A 22,946-nucleotide genomic window follows, 5' to 3' on the forward strand; every position below is an offset into this window, starting at 1 on the left:
ATAAATTTTATTTCGTTTACTCAAGAATATATTATATCCAAATTAATAATAACCTATATTCGCGCGCGAAGAATTTTTTAAAGATTCTTCGAAAATTTCGATCTAGTTAACGTTTGTTAACGATGAATACATATATATTAATGCTGAGAGTTAGATATTGCTGAAGTGGCTGAAGTTACGATACAGTATCAAAGGAAGAGTCGCGCGTAGTTCACTGTTGGAACGCGGACTCGTATAATTTCCCTTTAATCCCTTAAACACGATAGCGGATGAATACTAAACATACTCAATTAAAGCCGCCCATTCGTGAAAACTTCTGGAATTGGTTGAAAGTAACTTACCCTCGATGGCGGTGCTGCTCGGCGTGTCGCCAGAATTATAGAGGTCATCTGAAACAGAAGTTAGAAGTTTATCGGCTGCGGTGGTACTTCTCGGTAGACGGATATTGGGCATGAATTAATTAACGAGTACTTGCGAAACACTTCATTAGATTAAACTTAGATAGCATTCTCGGGCACGTCCATTATTTCGCGATCGGGGGTGCCCGAGCGACTCGGTTCGATCGAGAACTGCTAACAAGTAAAGTAATTCAGTCTTCGATAATTACGTCTCCATAATGACCAGCGCCGTAAATGCAATTTAGCTCCATTAAAATACCAAATCGCGTGTCATCCAGCGAAGTAATTGGCATTGATTAAAGAATGAATTCACAAAGAAGATTGCATTAGTCAGAACCAATTGATGATGGACAATGTAAAAGTAACGAAACGAGAAACTATAAAAAAGAAAGAAGTTAATATACGAGAAAGAAATATGAAAGTATAAGAATAAGATGAAGACACATTTCTTACCGAAAATTATACCTTCGTATTTATATCTACATATATCTATTTTAAAATGCGTTTACATTATTTTGAACGTAAATTGCTGTTTCCTGTTGTATTTCGAAGCTCGATAGAAAATGATTTTAAGATTTATGTAAATATTTAAGAGCCTGACAATATTCTGCAAAAAATACCTCAGTTGTTTCTTTTGTTCAATCAGATGCGCGCAATAAATAATTGCTCTATAAGTACCTTGTCTTATTAAATATCACCGCCATTGCGGGCACCAACGCGTTATAGATTATGAATTTGCTTAGGGGTGAGCAATTCAATATTTCGCTCTGCCGCAAACGTTTGTTATACAAATATCCGAATGGATTGCCGCCGGACGTTTAATATAGCGAGTAAATTTTACGCAACATCGACGCGAGTTCCGGGCAAATATCGGATTATTCGAAAGTGCAGGCAAATCCACGGAGTAATTTTCCTCGGACGACCGCTACGATATTTACTATTAATATTTACCTAGCCGGAACTGCCCTTCGTCTTCCATCCAATCAGCTTTTCACGTCATATACTCGTAGTAAATATTAAATCAACGTTAACAAATTTTTAGACAAATACAGTCTAGTATCCTTTTGCATTGATTTATATTGATATAAAATGTGAAAAGCAGTAATAACAAAAAAAAAACAAAGCAATTATACTTAAAAATATTTGATATTTCTTTAACAAATTCATTCATGAACTTCGTATAAAATGAACTATTTTTCACACTGTTGGATATCAAAGGAGCAATAGTAATCCAATTCCTTGAATTAAAAAAAATATTTTGTTATTTTCAACATCCAAGTGTGTCAAAATGTAAATCAATTCATATTTCTATAGTTATAGCTTCAAAGTAAATAACATCCATTACAACAACTATATTATGCATTTAAAAAAAATCAACGCAATTTGAATTAAACTTAATACATTTTCTTGAGATAAATTATTTCATTCCATTGTTTTGGTTAAATTAACGATATATTGAATTGGAACAGTGGTAACTGTAAAAATGATTAAAAATATCTCAAATTTGGTATAATTTGACGTTATGAATTTAACAGTGGATAATGTATTTATAGATTAACTTAATTATGAAAACAACAAATTTAGATTATTAAGAATCTTTATTTTTTTTAAAAAGTAACAATTATTTTCAGATTTATCTCATGTTTTTTATTTCCGTTTACCTCAACAGATTAGAGGAGAAGGATGACAGAGAGAAAAGAGAGAAGAGAAGAGGAGACACATGAGTGATAAAAAAGCATCCGCTAATATTGTTTAATTTCTTTTAACTTGTTTACATTACCTACGCCCATCATTGCTAATTATATTTATATCACGTGCTAATCTTACACATCTTCGCGCAAGTCGTTAATTTATAAGTAGGTAATTTCCGACGAAATTAATGGTTTCGTTTCATGTTCTGAAGATAGCTTTATAATTTATCCGTAACCGTGCACACGAAGATCTCCGTCGGGGATTAAGTTGAATCTAAAGATCAATAAGCGTTCCTGTAATGACCCAATTATTAAGTTACTGGCTGTTGAAGAGTACGAAACAGTAAGGCTGCACCAGCACGACTACATTGGTATTCGTAATCCTACACTCCCGCATCCTCGTCCCTCACAATTAGATCGTTGGACATCTGACATTTTTAGATTGGACTTGACTGCGTACAAAAGCGATTGGTAGTACGTCACTCGATCACGTCTGACCTCGTGTTTATATCGGCGCGATTGCGTAGTCTAATGTCTAAACCAGGCTAGAATCAATGTTGGGGGATCGTTTTCTCACGATCGCGGTGTTCTGACCCAAAACCCGGCTGGATAAAGATAGACATCTCGTCGTTAAAAGATATCTAATAATAGATATATATTCCAATTTCAGACTACTTTTAACGAACTGACATATTTAATTAGAAATTCATGAATTTATGATAAGAAGAGAAATAATTTTCTGAGAAAATTATTTCTTTATAATTTGATTTATCTGCAAAGACCGCAAATATGCAATTTCAGTTTCTTCCGGTCTAAAAACAATTTTATATATTTATCTCTTATCTACTTATCTACTAATTTATATACTTAATTTATTTTCTTACAAGATTTGTAGCAGCTATACATTTTAAAGTTCATATTGATTTTCTGTATCGTGATATCTCTAGTTGTCAATCCAAATGTTGCGAGGATCATTTTGCTTACATAAGAAGAATTTACAAGCAAAATTGACCGTGCCAGGATCTCTCAAAGGGCATTCGTGCATCCTTCGAAATTTTGTATGCAGCAAAGTGCAGATCCAAAGGTTTTCTTAAGACCTTGCCGAGCCAGCACTTCTGACAATATGACTTTACGTTGTTTCGCCATACTACAAGAGTAAAAAGTGATTGGATCCGAGACGTGAGAGGACTATCTATGAACGAAGAAATTGCCAAGGGTATAAAGGATCGAGGGACGTTCTGGAATGTTTCATAAATGCTTTCGTTCGATGGTACGTTCTCTGACATGTGACGAAACCAAAACATATTTTGAATCCGGAAATAAAAATGTGAAACAGTAAAGCGCACCTTCATATTCCTGCATAATTGCGTTTTCTTTTAAGAAGTTTTAACATAATCAATCATATTACTCCAATAGAGATGAAAACGAATCAGATAAGAAGAAAGGGGAAAAAAAGCATAAACTCTTTTTATCATTAAAAGAAAAATATATTAATTTCCTACTGGGCACTACTTCCAATAGCATCATCAGTTTTATAAGCGAGATGCAAAGTTTGTTTAATTTTGAAAACGGAGTTATAAAGTTTGAAAGTTCCTCGCGATTATTCGTTCTAATAAATTGTAAAGGAAACAATCCAGTTGTAACAGTTTGCCATTTAAGATATAAACGTAACATTTGAGATACGGAAAAATTGATTGAAACTTTTTCAAGGAACGAATAATCTTTTTCTGTTCTAACAATTAAAGATTTAACTTATTCAACAGATGCTTTGAATCAAACGTTCTGACACATTGCCAATTGCGGACTGAAAACCTACTCAAACGAATTTTTGATTGCCATGTGGCATTTAATTTAAGTTTGCTGAGCATTTATTAAAGTTTTACTAGTTCCTATAATGTAATTCGCAATTCCCATCATATTCCATAGATTAGCGTATTGAATAAGTTTACCACGGGCGTTCGATAACTAGTTGTTAGGCTATAGATATAAAATGAATCAGGCATAATGGCACAACATAAACTGAAATTGAAGGTGTTGGGAAGTCGATTTCGGCGCTAAACTTCTAGTCGAGTAAATTCGCGTCGCACGCGTTATTAAACGAATTAATTTCTGCTAACGACAGGTCGGCCGCGGCAACGAGTAATTTAAGCAATGTATATATATATATATATTATATATGTGTGTCAAAGGCAACTCCGTTATTAACTCATTATTTATTCGTAGAAAATAAAAAAAATACTTGCAAAACATTCGGCATATATAAATCAAGTTGTTAATTATTTCGAGAATATATTATTATTGTGACATGTTTATTAATATAGCAGCATTTAATTTCCTAGATTAAAAGTATAGAAGAGAAAATAAAATTAATTTCCATATATGTATATTAATATTTTTAGAAAGAGTGAGAAAAAATTTTTGGTATCAGTAAAAATGTATAGTTCTCGTGTTTTTATGATTGCGTTTATCTTTGAAAATTTAATCTATTATAAAAAACCGTAAATTTATTAAAAATCAGTATAATAGTTATTCTAGATAATATAATGGGATTTGGTTTTTTTTATGGAAATTTACATGGAAAAATCTTCGCTATAAATGTATTTCGTAAATACCGATATAAACGTAATAGAGATACAATACAATTCCATGTACATTGTGTACCTATTATTCTATCCCGTATTTCACGCAATTTCCTGTACATTGCATTTCGAGGTGTAATACACCCGTGACGAAATCAATGATTTTTTTATCGTGGTTGGTGAACAATATCAGGCATTGCACTCAATTAACTGGGAGACAATTACTTTCAATGAGGTTCAATGAAATTCACGGCACGTTCCAAACACTAGTTTATTTCACTGCGAGAGATGACACACTAAAATGTCTCTATTCAAATCAGTTAGCTGCTTCAAATGATGTCTACTCTGAAAATACTCGCTATTCATCAATAAAAATGTACACGAAAAGCGACAATACAAATTTTTCATACTATTACCAGTGATTTAATCCTCAATAATAATTCTACATGATAATTAAACACAATCTAGAATTCTCCGTTTCATTCTTTATTTTATTTTATTTTTTAATATATTCGATAATTATTATACATAGATAATATTTCTGATATAATAAAATATGAAATATTTCGACTGAAGGAATAGAAAATATCCTATAAAATAGATATTTATATTTGTATTATAATTACGTAATTAATCTGTATATTAGTTTAAATGTAATATTATATATCTGTTCATCTAAAAAACATTGCGCGATTCACTTTTAATTTATACAGTGTCATTCAGATACATCGGAAATGCCTCGGTTCAACGAAACGGACTCGGTTGGCTGGTTCCTTTGTTCCTCTTTCGGACTTAGGGATTTTACTCGTGTACTTAACTCGCTGGCAAAAGAACAATCCGTCTGCCTTCTACCTTTATAGAACGTACGCGATTAAACTTTTCTCAACGAATCGAATTTAACTTTCTGCACCGTCCAGGGTAACTACTTTTGTTACTCGTTCACCAACAACCTCGTTACACGTTGAACACCGCACTATGTCGAGATGGAAGTTGCACTCGAAAGAAGAACGAGTTAACTATTGATTCTGAGCAACTCTGGATGAGAGCTCTAATCATAACTGTTATGGAGTCTCCCATGCAGTTATTTCTTTCAACATACTTAAAAAAAGAGTTGTATCAGCAACTAGAAATTTGAGAGCAAATAACAATAAGCAAGTTATATGAACTAAGAAAATATTAAAGTAATATTACCATTTACTATAGATAAATAATATTATTACATTTTTAAAATTTATTTAATTTATTTATGGTCTCTCTCTCTCTCTCTCTCTCTCTCTCTCTCTCTCTTTTACAACTTGTCCTCAAATTTTTATATGAAGTCTATGTATAACTGTTTATGTAATCGTGTCACTATTTCACTATCCATTAATAGTTGACAAATATTGTTACTATGACTGTATTTTTATAATATTCGGTACTACTTTAATTCTTATTACTTTATAAAACTAATTGCAGGCATTTAAATTTCAGAGTTGTCAATTTACCATTTCTAAAACTATTTATCTTTTTCTCTCAATGCATGAACAGTTATTGGTGCTGATAGCAAGAGGAATCAAATGCACACGACAGTCAGCTTGCAACATTGTATGTGCTACATATATTAATATAATACATATATGTAAAGTACAAGTCTTCAAAATGTATAAATTATGCTTTCAATGAAAGTGAAATATAGAGAATATTGTTTTATTTTTTCTATTATTAGACAAATTAGAAATATTAATTTTTTCGATGATGGAATTATTGCTTTAAAAGGTCGTGAATATTTTTCTAAAAAGACGCTCGATATTAATGTAATTGAGCAAAAGAAGACATTATAATACATAAAATTCAATTAGTTCTTATATAGGAATGACTACAGTATATCGGAAATCGCGCTGGATAATTGAGAGATTTAATAAAAAGTTACTTCAAAGTTTTAACGGAATAATACAATTTTCTCTCTCACATGACGGTTGTTTTTGCGTGTTTTAATCAGAAACGACAGAATCGATAACGAACGAACGTACGTTGCGTCACGAACGTGGCCCGTAGTTGTGTCTTTTTCTCATTACCGGTATACCGTCTGTACCCTCTTCAGTTTAGTTTTTCCGTTTTTCTTAGTCGTTGTCCTCACCTCCGACACTATTTATGTTTTCTTTTCATTAACGCCGCGCCGTTCGCGCACCTAACGTAGTTTCACGTATTTCATTCACCTTGCCATTGTTTCGCTTTTTTATCCACGTTCGAATACTAGCTGCGCTGACGAGAGAAGACAGCCAAAAAGGCACGTTCTTCTGGAGTAACGACCGATGATAAAAACACAATGATTAATATCAAGCAATAAGATTATATATAGCGCGAATGATGACTGTCAATTTTTAACTTCTTCACTCCCAGTCCGGTTCCCAGTCGCAATCAACTTTTTACTTTATTTGTAATAACATATAAACGTAAACAAGTACCTCCGAAGAAGAGACCATTCCGAAAATTCGAGCTCCATTTAAACACTTTTAAAAAAATATCATGCAGAAATAATTCATTAAAAAAACAAAGAGAAAGAAAGGCTTTTTCGTGACAAATAAAGGTTCTGAATTAAAAAGATTAACGATAATGAGTTAAACAACCGGTCGTAATTACTTGCACAATTAATTAATCGCATCGGTGAAATTGCGATGCTTCTATAATAATTACGCATATTTTTTTTAAAGCGTTAGTGCTTTTAAAAAATAATAGCGATTGAGTTTAAAATACACTATTGGCATCGAGCAAACGACTTTTGTTAACGGACCAAATAAATGTTTATAGTTTTCACGACAACATTCATGGTCTAAAAATTTTATTGGTTATTGCAAATACGCGGCAGTGTAAGATATTCATGCGCTACAATACGGACGATCTCTATCCCTGATCTTATTCAGAAAAACGACGACAACGTCATTTCTTTTTACACGAGACTGATTCCATTCTCTATCCGTCAACGATTCTTATCGTAAAATGCACGTTAGATAAATAACGCAAAGCAAACAGAAACTTTGTGACATGGTTACTTTAAAAGAGCAAAAATGTAATAGTAAATAAACATTGATGTTTGCAATAACTCACAAACGATATATACTAAAGATATTTTCGCGACCGGTTCATGAACTCATCGATATGATATGAATACTGTCTATTCATTGAGAAATTTATACGGACGAGTGCAAATGCTTAAAAATATAGTAAACAGTTAAACATAATTACAGATCGTTTTCGTTTCTTTCGATGTAGTAAATGAATGGATGTAAGATTATTGACTGTAAATTATTTTTTATCTGATTAATCATTTTTTTATCATTTTTTATAAAAAATATATACTTTCTCTTATCTCTGTAACAATAATTATAAATGTGAAATGTGATATTAAATAGTTGTTTGATATCATATATTTTCTCTTATACATACTTGTTATTATGACATATAATAATATGCCTCAGTGCTCTCAGTGGTGGAATTGGAAAAGACTACTAAGTTCGAATTCTGATTGAGGTAATATTTTTCGCAATAAGTTTATTTGCACTGTTTTGAGATACTAGTAGCACTATTATCAAATCGACGATCAATTTAATTAATTATGGTATTATTATTTCAGCTTTAGTTTATGAATACGTTTCAAGTCCGACAATAAATAGTGCGTAATTTATATAACTGAAAGATGTTTTTCGAATTTACATATAAAAATATTATTAAACACCAAGACCTCGACTGTATTAGTCCTTTTCCCTTATTAATTTGATTTATTCAAATATTTATTTTCCCCGATTCATTCAACTATTCCATTCAATCATCAATCATTAACCACAACGTCTCCAAAGAGATGCAACAGATCAGAACAAATTGTTACACGTATTAAGCGAGCGCGTACAAACTTTCATCGATTACACAAGTTTTCCCCTGGTTCTAACGAACACAGAGGGATAATTAAAATTGATAGTCCCGCGTTACGCGTATTACGTCCGATTCCCCCAACGATAGACGGGTATAACTCGCGCCATTTGACGAATCGAGCGTGAAATTAATTTCGTCATTAGTGCACTTTGACGCGCATTATCGTGCTGCCGCAGCGGAACACGCGGATCGTATCGCGGTATATCACAGTACGCTCGCATATGGAATGAATGCGCCCTACCGTAAGCAATTTTCGCCTCCAAATTGAGCCGGCACTCGTGCCGCGTCATGTACATGTAGGGCTGCGGCTCACCCGGGCACCAGGGCACCGACGGACCGCAAACGCATTTGCCGGCGGCCGCCACATTTCCGTCCGCGATTCCCTCACCGACCAAGTTGCAGCCAGAACTCGACATCATCGGCCCGTGCGGACAATGCCTCCTCCATCTGCCCGGAATCTCTGAAAAGCGCAACACGGAACATACATTGTTAGTATCTAGAAATTTGCAGTTTTGTAAACATGTGTATACTGTGTTGTAAAAATATAGAAATAGCTCTTATTTTCCTGTTCAAAAGAATAAAAAAATTGGATAGTAGTACATTGGTAATATCATACTCTACACACGTACAGGTTTCTTCTTTCATTTGAATCGTGATTAATTGATGGCAGCACAGTGATTGTGAATTCGAGATCATAGAAATCGATAGATGGAATATGCGTGATGGTTTTGTGTTGGCTAAGCTAGTTCTATTATTCAGCATGTAACAGAGATTGTACAATTTTATTATTCATTGACCGCAAGCATGTTTCTTCTTTTGTGGATTGTTCGATTGGCTCTACAGGAGCGAAACTAAACTAACTCAAAATATTTGCATGACTGGCACGAGACCTGTGTATCTTCTGTAGGAGAAAAAAATGTTCTATACATTACACTGTTAAAAAAAAGAAATTTGTTTCCTTTATATGTAATGGAAGCAAATTTCAAGCAGATACATTAAAAATATTTAATGTTGTTAATGAAAATGAAGTTATAAGTAACTTAAATTTAACGTTTACTTATATTAAATTTCAAATCTACATAAAATTTAATAAAATGTACTAAACTTCGTAAAATTTTACGAAAAGTACACTATATTTCATATGTACATGTACACAAATATACTTTTCAGTTGCAAATATATTAAATTTAATTTAGTGTCATAAAATTGAATTTAATTTGTGTAATTTAAAAATACATTAAATTTCATGACATTTTTAGCAGTGTACATATTTATTTGTGCACTTAAGGGAAGGTTCTACTTTGGAGGGCCAAAAACTCGATTTTTTTTTACATTTTTTGCATTTCTAAAGTGTGTAGAATATGCCTGTAAAAGGATTTTGCACCGGTCGAAAATCAAGTGAGCTCAACGGTATTACGCGCAAAATAAGAAAGAATCGGAAAGAGAAGGGCTCAAATGTAGCAAAATTTATTCTTCGAACAGAGAAGAAATTGATTTATATGGGCTAGGAATCTCTGATTAAATATAAATTGCAAAATATTGTAGTTAACTAAAATCATTACCATAAAATAAAATTTTATTTTATCGCGTTTTTCTCGAATTCATGTTTTTCAAACTGGCGGGAAATGTACAGCTTTAACCAATCATCCGTTTGACATGAAGTTTTTTTCTACGAAAAATAAATAATTTTTATGGGGCCATGAACCTAAAAATGCCATAAATTTTCCAAAATAACTATTTCTTTGAACAGGTTGAAAGTGAAAAAAAGTTCGTGAAAATTGACACTTAATTTCAAATGACTGCCATTCTGTAAATTTTAAAATTTTTCAAATAAAGTGAGGTTCATGGCCCCACAAATTTAATACATTTTAATAATTGCATTAGTTTATTTGTCTCAGATAAACTGTCGACGGTCGAGATTTCCCGCCAATTGGCCACGTACGCGCTGCATGCTCTGATACACCCGTAGGCTACAGCCGCAATTTTTTACATTTCTAAAAATAAAAAAATTTTTTTTTTATGTGGAAATATATAAAACATAATGCAAAAAGCATTATTTTGATATCTCTTTCCTTTCCTTATGAAAAAAATACATAAATTTTGGATCTCTAGATTAGAACCTCTCCTTAAATCTGTCATGGTCGATAATAACGTTTGTACTCGTAATAATCCAGATTATTGCATAGAAGTATCATCATCCGGATTATTGCATAGAAGAGAAAATTCCATATGATATGAGAGAGGTGGTGCAACGTGACGTTGTGCTGTACGAGGGGCTTGAGTATAATGGCACCATGGAAAAATTCTAAATCACGCATCCGTGGCGAATTCACTGGCGGAGAGTAAATCGAGCATCGATAACTGCGCAATTACAAAACCGTCAACATCGCTGTAGGCCCTGCTTACTGCATACATCGCTCGTCGTCGTCAGGTCTGACAAGGGGTGAATACCACGATATCGTCGATACCCGAGGGAGTATAATGCGGTCGCCTAATGAGACGCGGTGTGTACCTGGACGACAAATTCCAATTCAATTGCGTTTACCGTACTAGCCGTTGACCAAGGAGCATGAAAGAGAGAGGGAGGAGCGAGGGGGGAGAGAACCGTTTAAAACGTCATCGTCGCTATTTCGAGAAAAAAGCAATTAGCTTATGCCATTCACACGAAATAACTTCGTATAACGAGGCACAGAGAAAGAAGATAGAAAACAGGACAGAAATAGAATCGGGACAGTCAACCAACCGGACAAATCAAGACCGAGATGGTTGGTTGTTCAACACGAAGGGCAGTTAAAGCCTCCCTTGATATCCTGTGCCGTGGCCATGTTGACCCTCTTCTCCCCTTTACTATCTTCGATAGCACAACGTTCCAATCGATAAATTTAATAATCCACAGACGGGTTACGCAGAGAAAATCGAATTTGCTGATCGGTTTGCCCATCAGCCCTTTGGGCCTCCTAAATGCGAATTCATTTCGAGTTGATGGTTAGGAATGCGCTTCCGTCTAATTGTTCATGAACCGACCAGATATGTACTACGATATCCAGATGTAATCAAACTGCGATGGTTTTCGATTAAGAAAATCGAGGATACTGTACAGAGGAGTGTTCTAAAGATAGACCGCAAAAACAACCGAACTGCTTTTGCGTTCAAATTCACCACAGAATTACATTTCTTCAAGATAATTTCTCGGTACCGCCGATTCGCGCTCGTAGCCATTAGCAAATTCGCTTTAACGAACCGAATTTAAATATTTCGACTCATATCGTATAATTTGAGAACATTATTTCGTTTTATTACACTACATTGCACAAAGATACAAAAATTATGTCATTGCTCATGTACATCTTATTGAATTAATTAAAAATCAATGTTAATTAAATTAAATTAATTAAAACATTAATAATATCTATTAATAATACCAATAAAGAGCTAACATAAATTATTAGTGAGTTTATTAAAATATCAATATAAAAGAATAATACAAACATTTCGACCTTATTTTTAAGTCATCCTATGCGTACCATATAGGTCATCCGGTATTAGATCATCAAATGTGTATTTAGATTTCAAATATAAATCTCAAACAATGTAACTAAACGTATTTTACAATCTATATATGAAATAATTGATACAAATTTACTCAATAATCAAGACTATTATATTATGAAGCTTCAGTCTTCAGTTTCCAGCCATCATACTTTGATAAAGCGGCAATTATTTTATATGCAGATTATAAAATTTGTTTATTAATTAGATTGTTTGTGATTTAGATTTAAAATTTCATTTAAATATGCATTGAGGATGACCTAAAAATGCAAGGTCGAAACGTTTGCCATTATTCTTTTAAATTGACATTTTAGTAAGCTCACACATTAATAATTTTTGTTGGCTTTTTATTGGCATTATTAATATCATTAATATTTGTATTATTAATTAATGTATTATTATAGTACATTTTTTCCAATGAGAAAGTGCAATTTATTGACAAAAAATGTCGAAGCTGCCTTTAATGCAAATTTATCTCGAATTAATGTACTCGATGACCAATTAGCCGTGACCATTTAGGATGCACATTTCCGTACATTACGTTGTCGATCTTTCCGGACATGAAACTCGAGAAGTCAGATTGCACTTACAGTTGGGACTGTGCAATCGGCTTACTCAGAGGCGCATTTGGTCCCTTGTCCCACCGTCAGTAATCCGTTAAATCGTCAGTAGCTATTTCCCTAATATGTTGACACTTACGCCTCTCTCGCTAAGCATTCCTTAAAATAATGGGATTTTGTATTTATAAAATGGATTGCGTAAAGTAATAAACTATTTTCTCATTGGCACACATATATTTAAAATCTTAACAAAATTAATACTGATGTTAACTTGGTGCATTGCCCTTGTTTAATAAATAAATTAAAAATTATAAGCGTGAGAGAGGAATCCTTCTTAAAAATTTTATAATTTTTTAAGATTTTGTAAAACAATTATTGATTTTATTAATACATTATTTTGCATAAATAAAATATAATATATATACGAAAACATTATTTTATCATCACAAAAACGAAATGTTATAAGAGTATACCATATATTTAGGTAGACTTTTCTTATAACAATCCCAATAGCTTAAGCTGCAAAATAATCATCACATTGATGAAATATGTTGAGATTTTAAGTAAATTAATATTTGTTTATTAAATTAATGTAACTTAATTAAATATAATTAAATATAATTTAATTAAATGTAATTTGGGAAAGAGATAAAGATGCCATTATAAATAAATACATACTTCATTCAATTTACCCTAATTTTCAGTAATGGTAATATATAATTACTTTATAATTGATGTTAAGTCAACATAATCTCATTGCTAAAATATCACTACAACGACATGTATATGATGATAATGAAATGTTTTTTCACGCTCGTTAGCACGCTGTAGCACGTAAGTTCATACGGTCATATTGTGAACGTCGTGCGAAGTATAACTACGTTTCATATAGCGCATGGCGAAATGCAGATTTCCGGTAACCAAAGTAAACGAAGTTGTGAAAAATAACGGTGTTCCGCCCAGCCTCGGTAAGTAACTCGGCAAGGAGAAGCAACTTAATCAACCGACGCGAGTGCATTAAGAGTAGCGGTAAAGAACCATGCGCCGTTGGAGAAATGCGAAACTAAAGTGAAATTCGAGAACTGTTAGATTTTTTGTAAATCTCATCTGCATACGTAACGAAAGAATAACACATCAGCATGGACCTTTTTACGCGATGATAATTTATTTTTCTGCAGGGATACACATAATCATTTACACGTATGGTCTAATCACTTACACGAATAATGGAATTATAATTTACGCCACAGAGATTTTTATAGAGGCAGAAAATATCGTTAAGTTTTCAAATCTGTATACCTACATGTAAAACAGGTATTTGCGTTTATTTGCACGTTTATTAGATCTAAATTATATTCAAATCCAACACAAAAATAACCTGATAGGTTTTCTGTTTTTATAAGTTTCTCACACGTGCACATATAATAAGATTGCGGCAATTTTCTTTTAACGATTATATGTTGGATTGGGTCGTAAACCCAGGTGTGCTCTCTCTCTCTCTCTCTCTCTCTCCCCCCCTCTCTCTCTCAGTATATTCGCTGATAAAAATATCTTTTTATCATTTTGCTTTCTTCTTAGATATAAGTATGTTCCATGTCACCGAAGCCTTCAAGTAGAAATAAAAGATTCACGAGCCAAATGGGAATGCACCTAAAATGTGAGTATTCGGTTTCGATATTTTCTCGTGTTGCAATGTAGAACATAAAATGGGTGGGTCGTTCAAGCATCTTGGCAAAAAGAAAAACACAGCATGGGGGATCTCAAGATTTCTTGATTTCGTGATGTCTCCGTATTTCGGTATTTGAGGCTACTTCCTTATCTATCTTATTAAATTGAATTTCCAGTATCTCCGAATATCACGGTACAGTTCCGTAACTTCAGGAATAATCTAATAAACTCTTTAATGATGAAAGAATTTTAAAGAATAACATTCCACGAATTGTTTAAACTTGATTATTATTAAAAAAGTAATAGCTCCTCAATAGTTTTATCATTCTCTTTATAGGGAGGGAATTTTTATTTTAATTGAAAGTGGAAAAGCAACGTAAACATAAATTTATTCCAAGCTTATTCAGTCACTCCTAGAATATGTTACGTTTTTAATAATATGTTTCTCTGTAAAAATAAAGAAAATAAATCTCCCAATAATGCTGTGCTCGTGTATTTCAGTTTAAAAAACGAAATCTGTTTTTCCAAGCTTGCGAGTAAACCTAGTAAAAAAAAAGACAAGTTTGTGCGGATGGTAGTTGTTTCTGCAGTATGCGTAATGTATGATACCTACTCGAGAAAATTATAGTACATTTAATGAATACTACGCGACCTCGTTGTGACGCAGTAACGTCAATGAAAACGGTGATCTCTCGTATATGTGTATACCTTTGACTGTGCGTGCTTGCGCTCTCGAGTATTCGTGAAGTACTCGCGAATACTCATGAGTATAAGCGCGCGTGGTTTCATTTTCTCTCAAACGCAAATGATAGTCGTCATTGCACCACACTTCGCGTCGAGTGATCAATATTTACAGAATTATTTGCGCGATAGAATAGACAGATATAATAATACTGCATATAAGCGTACTTTCAACGTAATTTGATTTACGCTGAAAGTACGAGTGGAAACGTCTCTGTAATAAAAATACAACTTTTGTAAAGTGAATCAATCTACTGATCTTCGCTGAGTTAAGTGCTAATACAGGCTATGTTCCCAAATTGACTGCCTGTACTAAAAATCTATAGTTCACGTAACGTAAACTGTCGCATTTTCAATGCTGGCAGTAAATTTGGAACACAGCCATAGTATTAAAAGCTGCTGAATACGTGTGGAAAGGGTCTATATGTTTATATTACGCCATCATAAAAAGGATTATATCGTATACATATTAGCGTCATAATTATTTTTTATACAATTGAAACAACATTTTGTTGATTTGATCATAGCGATTAAAGCATCATTGGTAACGTATTTTATGTACAGTATTAATTACAAAAGGAATTTCAGAAAATTACGCGTCCGTCATATTTCTAATTTGTAAAATAAGTTTCATGTCGTATAATCGATTGTATGATCCGTTCTGTGTGTAACTCTATAAAGCAGTACACCGTTGTTGCAGTCAGAAAAACGAATTACATTCACAAAAGCAAACAAAAACACCAGAATTTTATATTTCAGCACGCTCATATTTGCATTCGTGATTGTCTTCTTCCACATAATTCTGCAGATATCCCTGCCAATAGAATTTTCGTGCGAATTTTCAGTACACAGAGCGGTTATACTTTTTCCTCTGTACACTACCAGTTTGTGAGTGCATTTTGTAGACTCTCGTTTCGTCCCAATATAATATGGCGCAGTCATAATATTGAGTATGATATTTCTTTTCTATGCGAAATCTTATTTTCAATTTTTTACACAAACATTATAAAAGCACAGGGGATTCTAAGTGGAAGACCAAACTCCGACGAAAATCGTTGTTACCGATTTACATATGATTTACAACACATATTACATACGCTTTACGAAACATGGAGTTAAGGGTTAATAACGTGGTAGGTCTACACGCTATTATCAATGTCGTACGTACAAATACATGCACAAATTTTTTTCACGCACTCCATTTTCTTATACTAAAACTCTTAGGTTTATTTCTAAATGCACAGTATTTCTAAATGCACAGTATTTCTAAATGCACAGTATTTCTAAATGCACAGTTCTTTCATGTAATCCCTAGTCTGAATAAAGCTCATTTTATATATGCAAAGTGTAAAACTTTTATATAAAGAATGTTGTTACAAGTCAACGTCAGAAGTCGACAAAAAACTGTAATTTTCTTTTTTTCGTTTTTTATATTTTGCATGCTAGACTGCATTATTGTACGTACTTTAACTCTAGAGAAGAAAATCTGTAAAAATAAAAAATTGATATAAAAATTATTGCGTTCGATCGATAAGATGAATTTAGGATTCTCTTAAAAACAGCTGAATAACTCATGATGTTTTAATGAAGATTAAAAATGAACAAAATACTAAAGTAAGAAATATTCTATTTCTTACATGCAGTAGATTTCAAGGTATGAATTGTTAATCGATCTAAAACTGATAAATCTTAAAAATAGTAGTCAGCATTAGTCAGATTATTTTTATGGAATTCTTTAAAGGGTCTGTTTTAGTATAAAAATAAAGACAGTACCAAGTTCTGACAGTACTTCTTTATGAAAAATTTTTAAACGTTAAACTTGTTATCTAAGAATGTAAAGCATTCCAACAAACCCGTTCGGATATCAACCTTCTGTTTGATTTTCACGGATGCGGGCATCGAGATCCTCTCGGGGAAACTGCTGCGTTGCGTCCTAATTAACTGGTTGGAATCGAGATTCACCCACTGGTGTGGTTATGCGAGATTCGACCATCGTGAAATCGTCATTAAACAGTAACTATCCGCGCTAATCCCTGTCATTATAGCCATCCATCAATTTTCCGAGATTATCGGATTTCAGCGATTTCTATCGGATTTCATGGGACTTTCATTATCGCATAGTCAAGCAATACGTAATATATAGCAAAAAGTGCTGCAAGATACTCAATTCACATTCAGTTACAATTAGCAATAATAAATCGTAAATACCGTAATAAATCACTCGTATGGGATACATATATTAACTTGTTACAAGTATTTCAATCAGTAATTATTACAATAATTACTGTTAAATTAAAAACAGTGATATTTAATATGCTAGTGCAAAACAATAAATTATGTGATGAGCGTTTGTAATCGGAACTAATGTAGCATGAGATACATCTGATATAATTATTTTGCAAAATGGGTCATATGCAATTTGTTACATGCTCGACGGAAAGTGGTACTACCACTTTATTTCTTGAATTAGATACACACTTCCTATTTTTAATAGATCCCCGAATAATGAAGTCCCAGTATTTTTCAAACTGTCTCACGTTGTTTTATGTTTCTCTCTTTTTTTTGTATAAAGTTGCATTATTATAGCACACTACAAATTCTGACACAGTACATCTGACACAAAAATTATTTTACGACTTACTTTACTGGAGAATACAACTTGTTATTTATTTTTAATTCACACTCCATATTTCTTCCTCTTTAGCGCTTTAATGACAGCACAATATCGCGTATACATCAAATCTTATATACCTCAGAAAGCGTTTCTGATAACGAGAAAAAAAAAATTCTTTACGTATACTTAATCTTATCACAACTTCTCTCTTGCATTATAAAAATAGAACAATATTAAAATTAAAATCAATAATTTCTATTTTCCTCCTTCGAGTCAAATAAGATTGACTTATTTTATTGTCTTAAATCAAAAGTAACACATATAAAAAGTTCATACGTTTAGAATAAATCTTTGCCCGATGTTACGACGCATGATGCTGACGCCGTAGTAAATGGAGAAACTTTTTTTTTAATTTACCTTGAAAATATGGTAATGGTATAATACAATATTTAAAAAATTTTTACCATGCACTTCAATAAAATTAATCAAACTTATTTTATATTTTATTACAGTTTTATTAATGAATGAGAGAAATTTACGTAAAATTCTTCGAAACACAATGTTGTCTCAGGACTACTATACATGGTAAAGTCTAAGAAAAAATTTTCTCTGTATATATAGAGCGAAACCGATGTGCTGGATTTTAGTCTAGATTTAAGAATTTTTCTTTGAAAAATAAAATACATTGCTCTTTCAACAATAAATATATGACTTCCCTTCGATCCTATTTTATGATAGATCGAAGAGTAATAACATTAGATCTAGAAATCATTTCTATATATAGAATTTAGAAAACAGGAAAGATTATTATTCACTATAATTTCTGAATATCGTCTTTGGCGATGCACTGCGAAGATTTTTCATCTTTTTTCACTTCTAACCGTGTCGACTATGGATCCTGTATACTTTTTTACGACACAACAAAAATTACAGTTCGTCCCGTTTTGCCGCCTATCAGCGTCCTATCAGATTTAAATCCCGGCAATCCATCCGGATGCACATGCAGGCTATTCCTCTTCCCTTGCCCCTTCCGCGCGCTCCAACACGTCGTTGCCGTAGCGTTCCGTATGCGTCACGTTACATCTCGTGTCTCTTGCTAGCTCACGAACCGAGTAACTATCACATGAACGTATACGCGTATACGGGGGCGCGCAAAAACGTAATACAGGTCAATGCATAATACGACAGAGTTTAGTGGAGCTCTAGCGATTCGAGCAAAATAAAATAGCCAATCGATTGTGTACGCCACATACACACACACATATCGTAAGTTTGCAAACACGCTAAGTTAACAGCATGACGAATTCTTGGCTTAAGGAACTTCGTCACTTCCGTAAAACACTTGAACTTTTTTCTGCGTAGATAGTTTGATGGATTAACGTGGTTGAATGGTTTATTTGCATCTCATAAAAACAAAGAAATAATGTTGTTGATCTATTTAGTTCGATGAGAAAATTATAAATTAAATAATATTTATATTTCTAGAGAATGGTAATTAAATTATATCAAGTACTAGGCGAATATCGATACTTTAAAGCGAAGTACACTTTAAAGCTTCCCCACCAACGAACCGCATAATATTATTTCTCCCATTAATCGTAAACTTTAGAAACTAAAAGCGATTAAAAGCGCGAATGCTGCTTTCTCTGCGACGTGGAAAAGCAATCTGTAAAAAGGTCAAACGTTTCGTTAAAAATATACAGCGGCAATTGTTGAGAACACGTTCTCGCGAGAATAATAAAATGTTTTAATTAACATTCTCTGATGTAAACGACGTGACCGTATCTCAAGTGTTGCAGCGTATAAATAAGAAGTATCTTTAGGAGTTAGGCGCTATTCTTTCAACAACTTCGGCATACAAATGGTCGCGTTCGCTCGTCTCGTCGCCAAACGGGAAGAGCTTAATTCAAGGCAGGAAAATCTCTTTCGCTCCGCCGCTAAAGGATATATATTTTATACATCGCGTACGTACGCTGCCTGCCTGCAGGATGTAAAGCGAATCCTTGGCTTAAGTAGCAAGTACCGCGATACATGCGAGTCTGCGACGCATTTATAGACTTTCCAACCGTCCGCCCCGTTGCATCGCCCCGCAGAATACACCGTAATGTACCGACGGTAGTGGTCTGGTATTTTGCGGTTGTGCAATGGCAAAATAAACCACTAGAATAGAAACAGAGAGAGAGAGAGAGAGAGAGAGAGAGAGAGAGGAGAAAGACAGAGCTTCTGCCGCCTCCGTTTTATATCCCACATTGCTTTTATCTCGCGCTACGTACATCAAGAACGTGACTATTTAGCTTAACGCTACATGCTACGAAAAATGTATACGTTATTGTGGGCGCAGGATTTTTACCGATTAAAAAGTTACGCTGAAACGTAAATGCAACGATAATCGGAATTCCACTATACGTGGGCGATATAAAATCAAGGGAAGAATGTTACAATTTCTTTTATTTTGTACTATAAGATAAATGCACCAGTAATATTTAAAATTTTTGTCATTTTGTCCAATAATTGGGTTCACTAACTGTGCAACATTTACTTTACAATTTCAGTAATTTTTTGTTAAATCAATTATACCAAAATATTACGAAACTAGATATACACAATGAACGCCATAAAATACAATCGCCAATTATTTTTAGTATAATACACGTATTTATTATTGCAATAGTAATAAAAAATTTTAAATAAAATACATCGCCGTTAGCGACAAACCATAATTTTTCGCGATCGCCTATTTTACGATACATCAACTCGCTACGTGACCATATTATTCTCGCGCGCGTAATACCGGAAAGTTGTTGCGCGCTTCCGAATTTACGTGCCCTCCCGTCGGGCCAATTTTTCAATCCGCGCTCCTTATCGTGTGTTCACGGCCGTAATCTTCAAGCCCATCCCCAGTTTATTTACCCCTGACATACATTTGCGGAAGGAACGTTTCTTTATAGCGCGTGCGATGGCGGTTATTTACCACGCGACATTTACCGGATTCGTTTATGGATCTCTAAGACGAGGCGACGTACAACGATAATGGGTTTCGATGGCTACGTACAGCTACGTACAGCTCGTATATTTTCCGCCGATGGTGGTCTTGTAACACGAAATAAGAATGCTTTACACTTCTTTCTCCCCTTACTCTCTACCGACTCTGCCTCCTCTCGAAATACCGTTCGATTTACCTATTCGGTTTATCAACGGTAGTGTAGCGAGCCTCTACAATCCCATGCATTGAACGAACGAGAAACCGTACGGTGATCTATGGGATTTGCGTACTCGTGTGCGCGTGCACGTACATTCATGCGCACGACTACGAGCTGTTTAGTAGCGTTACGAACGAACGCCGCGCAGCTCCCTGCCCCCTAGTCAACCCATCTAGCCAGCAGTTCTCGAGATTTGTTGCTTGACATTGAGAAAGTGGCGTTCGCGGCTGGTAACAGTGTATATAACCCCCTGCCAATGCACCGGGTCGACAGCTCTCGCGGCAACAATCGCCCACCGGGAAATATGCAGTCCGTAGTACGTGTAACCTACGCGAGACCTCCACCTTAGCTGAGACCAGCCGAGACTCGATCGCGCCCAAGTCACGTACTCACGTTAATCCCTCCCCCCCCCCTCTACGATAGACTGGAGCTGGGATTTAAGATCCCGTCGGATCTCGCGTGCTATACTCGAGCTTGAAAAGTAGCAGGGTCTTATGCAAACATCTTGAAATCTTACTGAACGAAAAAAAAAATCTTTCTGGATTGTCTCGTCGACATGTACGGAGTCTATTTTTCCTTGACCGAAAGTTCGATAAAGTTGCGAAAGAGAAAATAAAAAAGACACTCGACAACGAGAAAGCATCGCCTGCCGGCACGTGACGGTCGTTTTCACGTTTTACACGTGCCATGCCTCTCTCGCGCGCGACCACGTCTACCATGTCCGACGAAGAACGCGTGTAGCTTTACACGATCCATGAGATTAATACCCTACGACGGATGCTGTATCTTCACATAAGGCCTGCCATCCTGTATACAAGGGGTCAACGTTACTTGGCGAAACCTGTTGTTTATACTAGCCACTATTACGTGTCTCCCGACGTGCGAAACACATTTGCTATTCCGAAACCGGCTCTGGTCAGTGATTTATTTGATTTTGAAAATGAGCTTTTTCGTTCGCGAAAGTAACTGGACGCCTGGACAACCTTCGCGAATTTTACTACTCCGCCAGAAGGAAATCGAATATCCGGCTTACTCGCATACGAATTGTGGGTTAAAGTACCTTACGGCTGTTTCTACACCGCCAATTAAGCCGAGTGTTCGTATTGTGCGTTCACCGATTGAAACAGCTTTATATATATCGTCTTATGTATCGCGAGCACGCTCGAAATTGGCTCCGCTTAATGTTATCGCGCTCGACGGCACAAATAAAATTCTGGTTTGCGTCCGGGCAATATGCGCGAAACCGTAGTTAGCGGTTTGCCTTCGTGTTATTTCACTCTTTACAGCGCCTTCCTATTTTTCTTTTCATTTCCTCTTTAAAGAGCGCAGGATACAACTTTAAGTTTCTGCAATCGCAGTAAACAAACAAATGTATAAAAATGATTTTACATTTTTTTTAAGGCTGATTAAAATGTAATAAAGAATTTTATGAATATAATGAGAGCATATATAAAATTAAACTTTTTACAATCATACAAAATGAGCAAATTAGTAGTACAAGTTTAGTACCTACATAATTTAGTAATAGTAACATATGATAGTTTTTGTTTAGAACTATTTCAAAATAAACGTAAAGTAGTATTTTAAATTCTTTCTTTCTCTCTCTCTCTCTCTCTCTTATTTTTGTAATACCGTAAAACCGCAAACAAAAATACTTTCGAAAATATTTAATGAGAATTTGACGTTTAAATTCAGTTATTAAATTTAAGCCAATTTATGGAAAATTATAATAAGCGGATATGTACATAACTTCCATAATGTGGAATCCGCATACATGACAAGTATATTTTTAAAACAACTCGCGGCGTCATTCGCCGATCAATTAGCATACATCCGGTTAATTAATTAATACATATCTCTATGAGCCATAATTCTCGCCAATTGTGAAAACGACGATAAACTCTGAGAGATTGAGATACAATGTTGAACCGATTTACCACAAGCCATTGCTTTATTTATGAATATTTCAACAAAGCGCACCATTCGATACTGCAAATATGTATAATTCGTCAATTGAATATTGTTCTAAAGCAAGATCGA

General features: G+C 34.2%; 1 protein-coding gene across 1 annotated transcript in view; it reads right to left on the reverse strand.

Annotated features, from left to right (window-relative positions):
- cmpy (crimpy) overlaps positions 1–22,946 on the reverse strand; it is a 275,967-nt gene that overhangs the window by 228,358 nt on the left and 24,663 nt on the right. The window contains exons 4-5 of the mRNA XM_018448462.1: positions 8,816–9,034; positions 342–389 (exon numbers count right to left, since the gene is read on the reverse strand). Coding sequence (XP_018303964.1) covers positions 342–389; positions 8,816–9,034 — 267 coding nt within the window. The remainder of the gene's footprint in view (positions 1–341; positions 390–8,815; positions 9,035–22,946) is intronic.

This window comes from Mycetomoellerius zeteki, unplaced genomic scaffold (assembly GCF_001594055.1).
Source record: "Mycetomoellerius zeteki isolate Tzet28-1 unplaced genomic scaffold, Tzet1.0 scaffold221, whole genome shotgun sequence".
Classification (NCBI taxonomy): Eukaryota; Metazoa; Arthropoda; class Insecta; order Hymenoptera; family Formicidae; genus Mycetomoellerius; species Mycetomoellerius zeteki.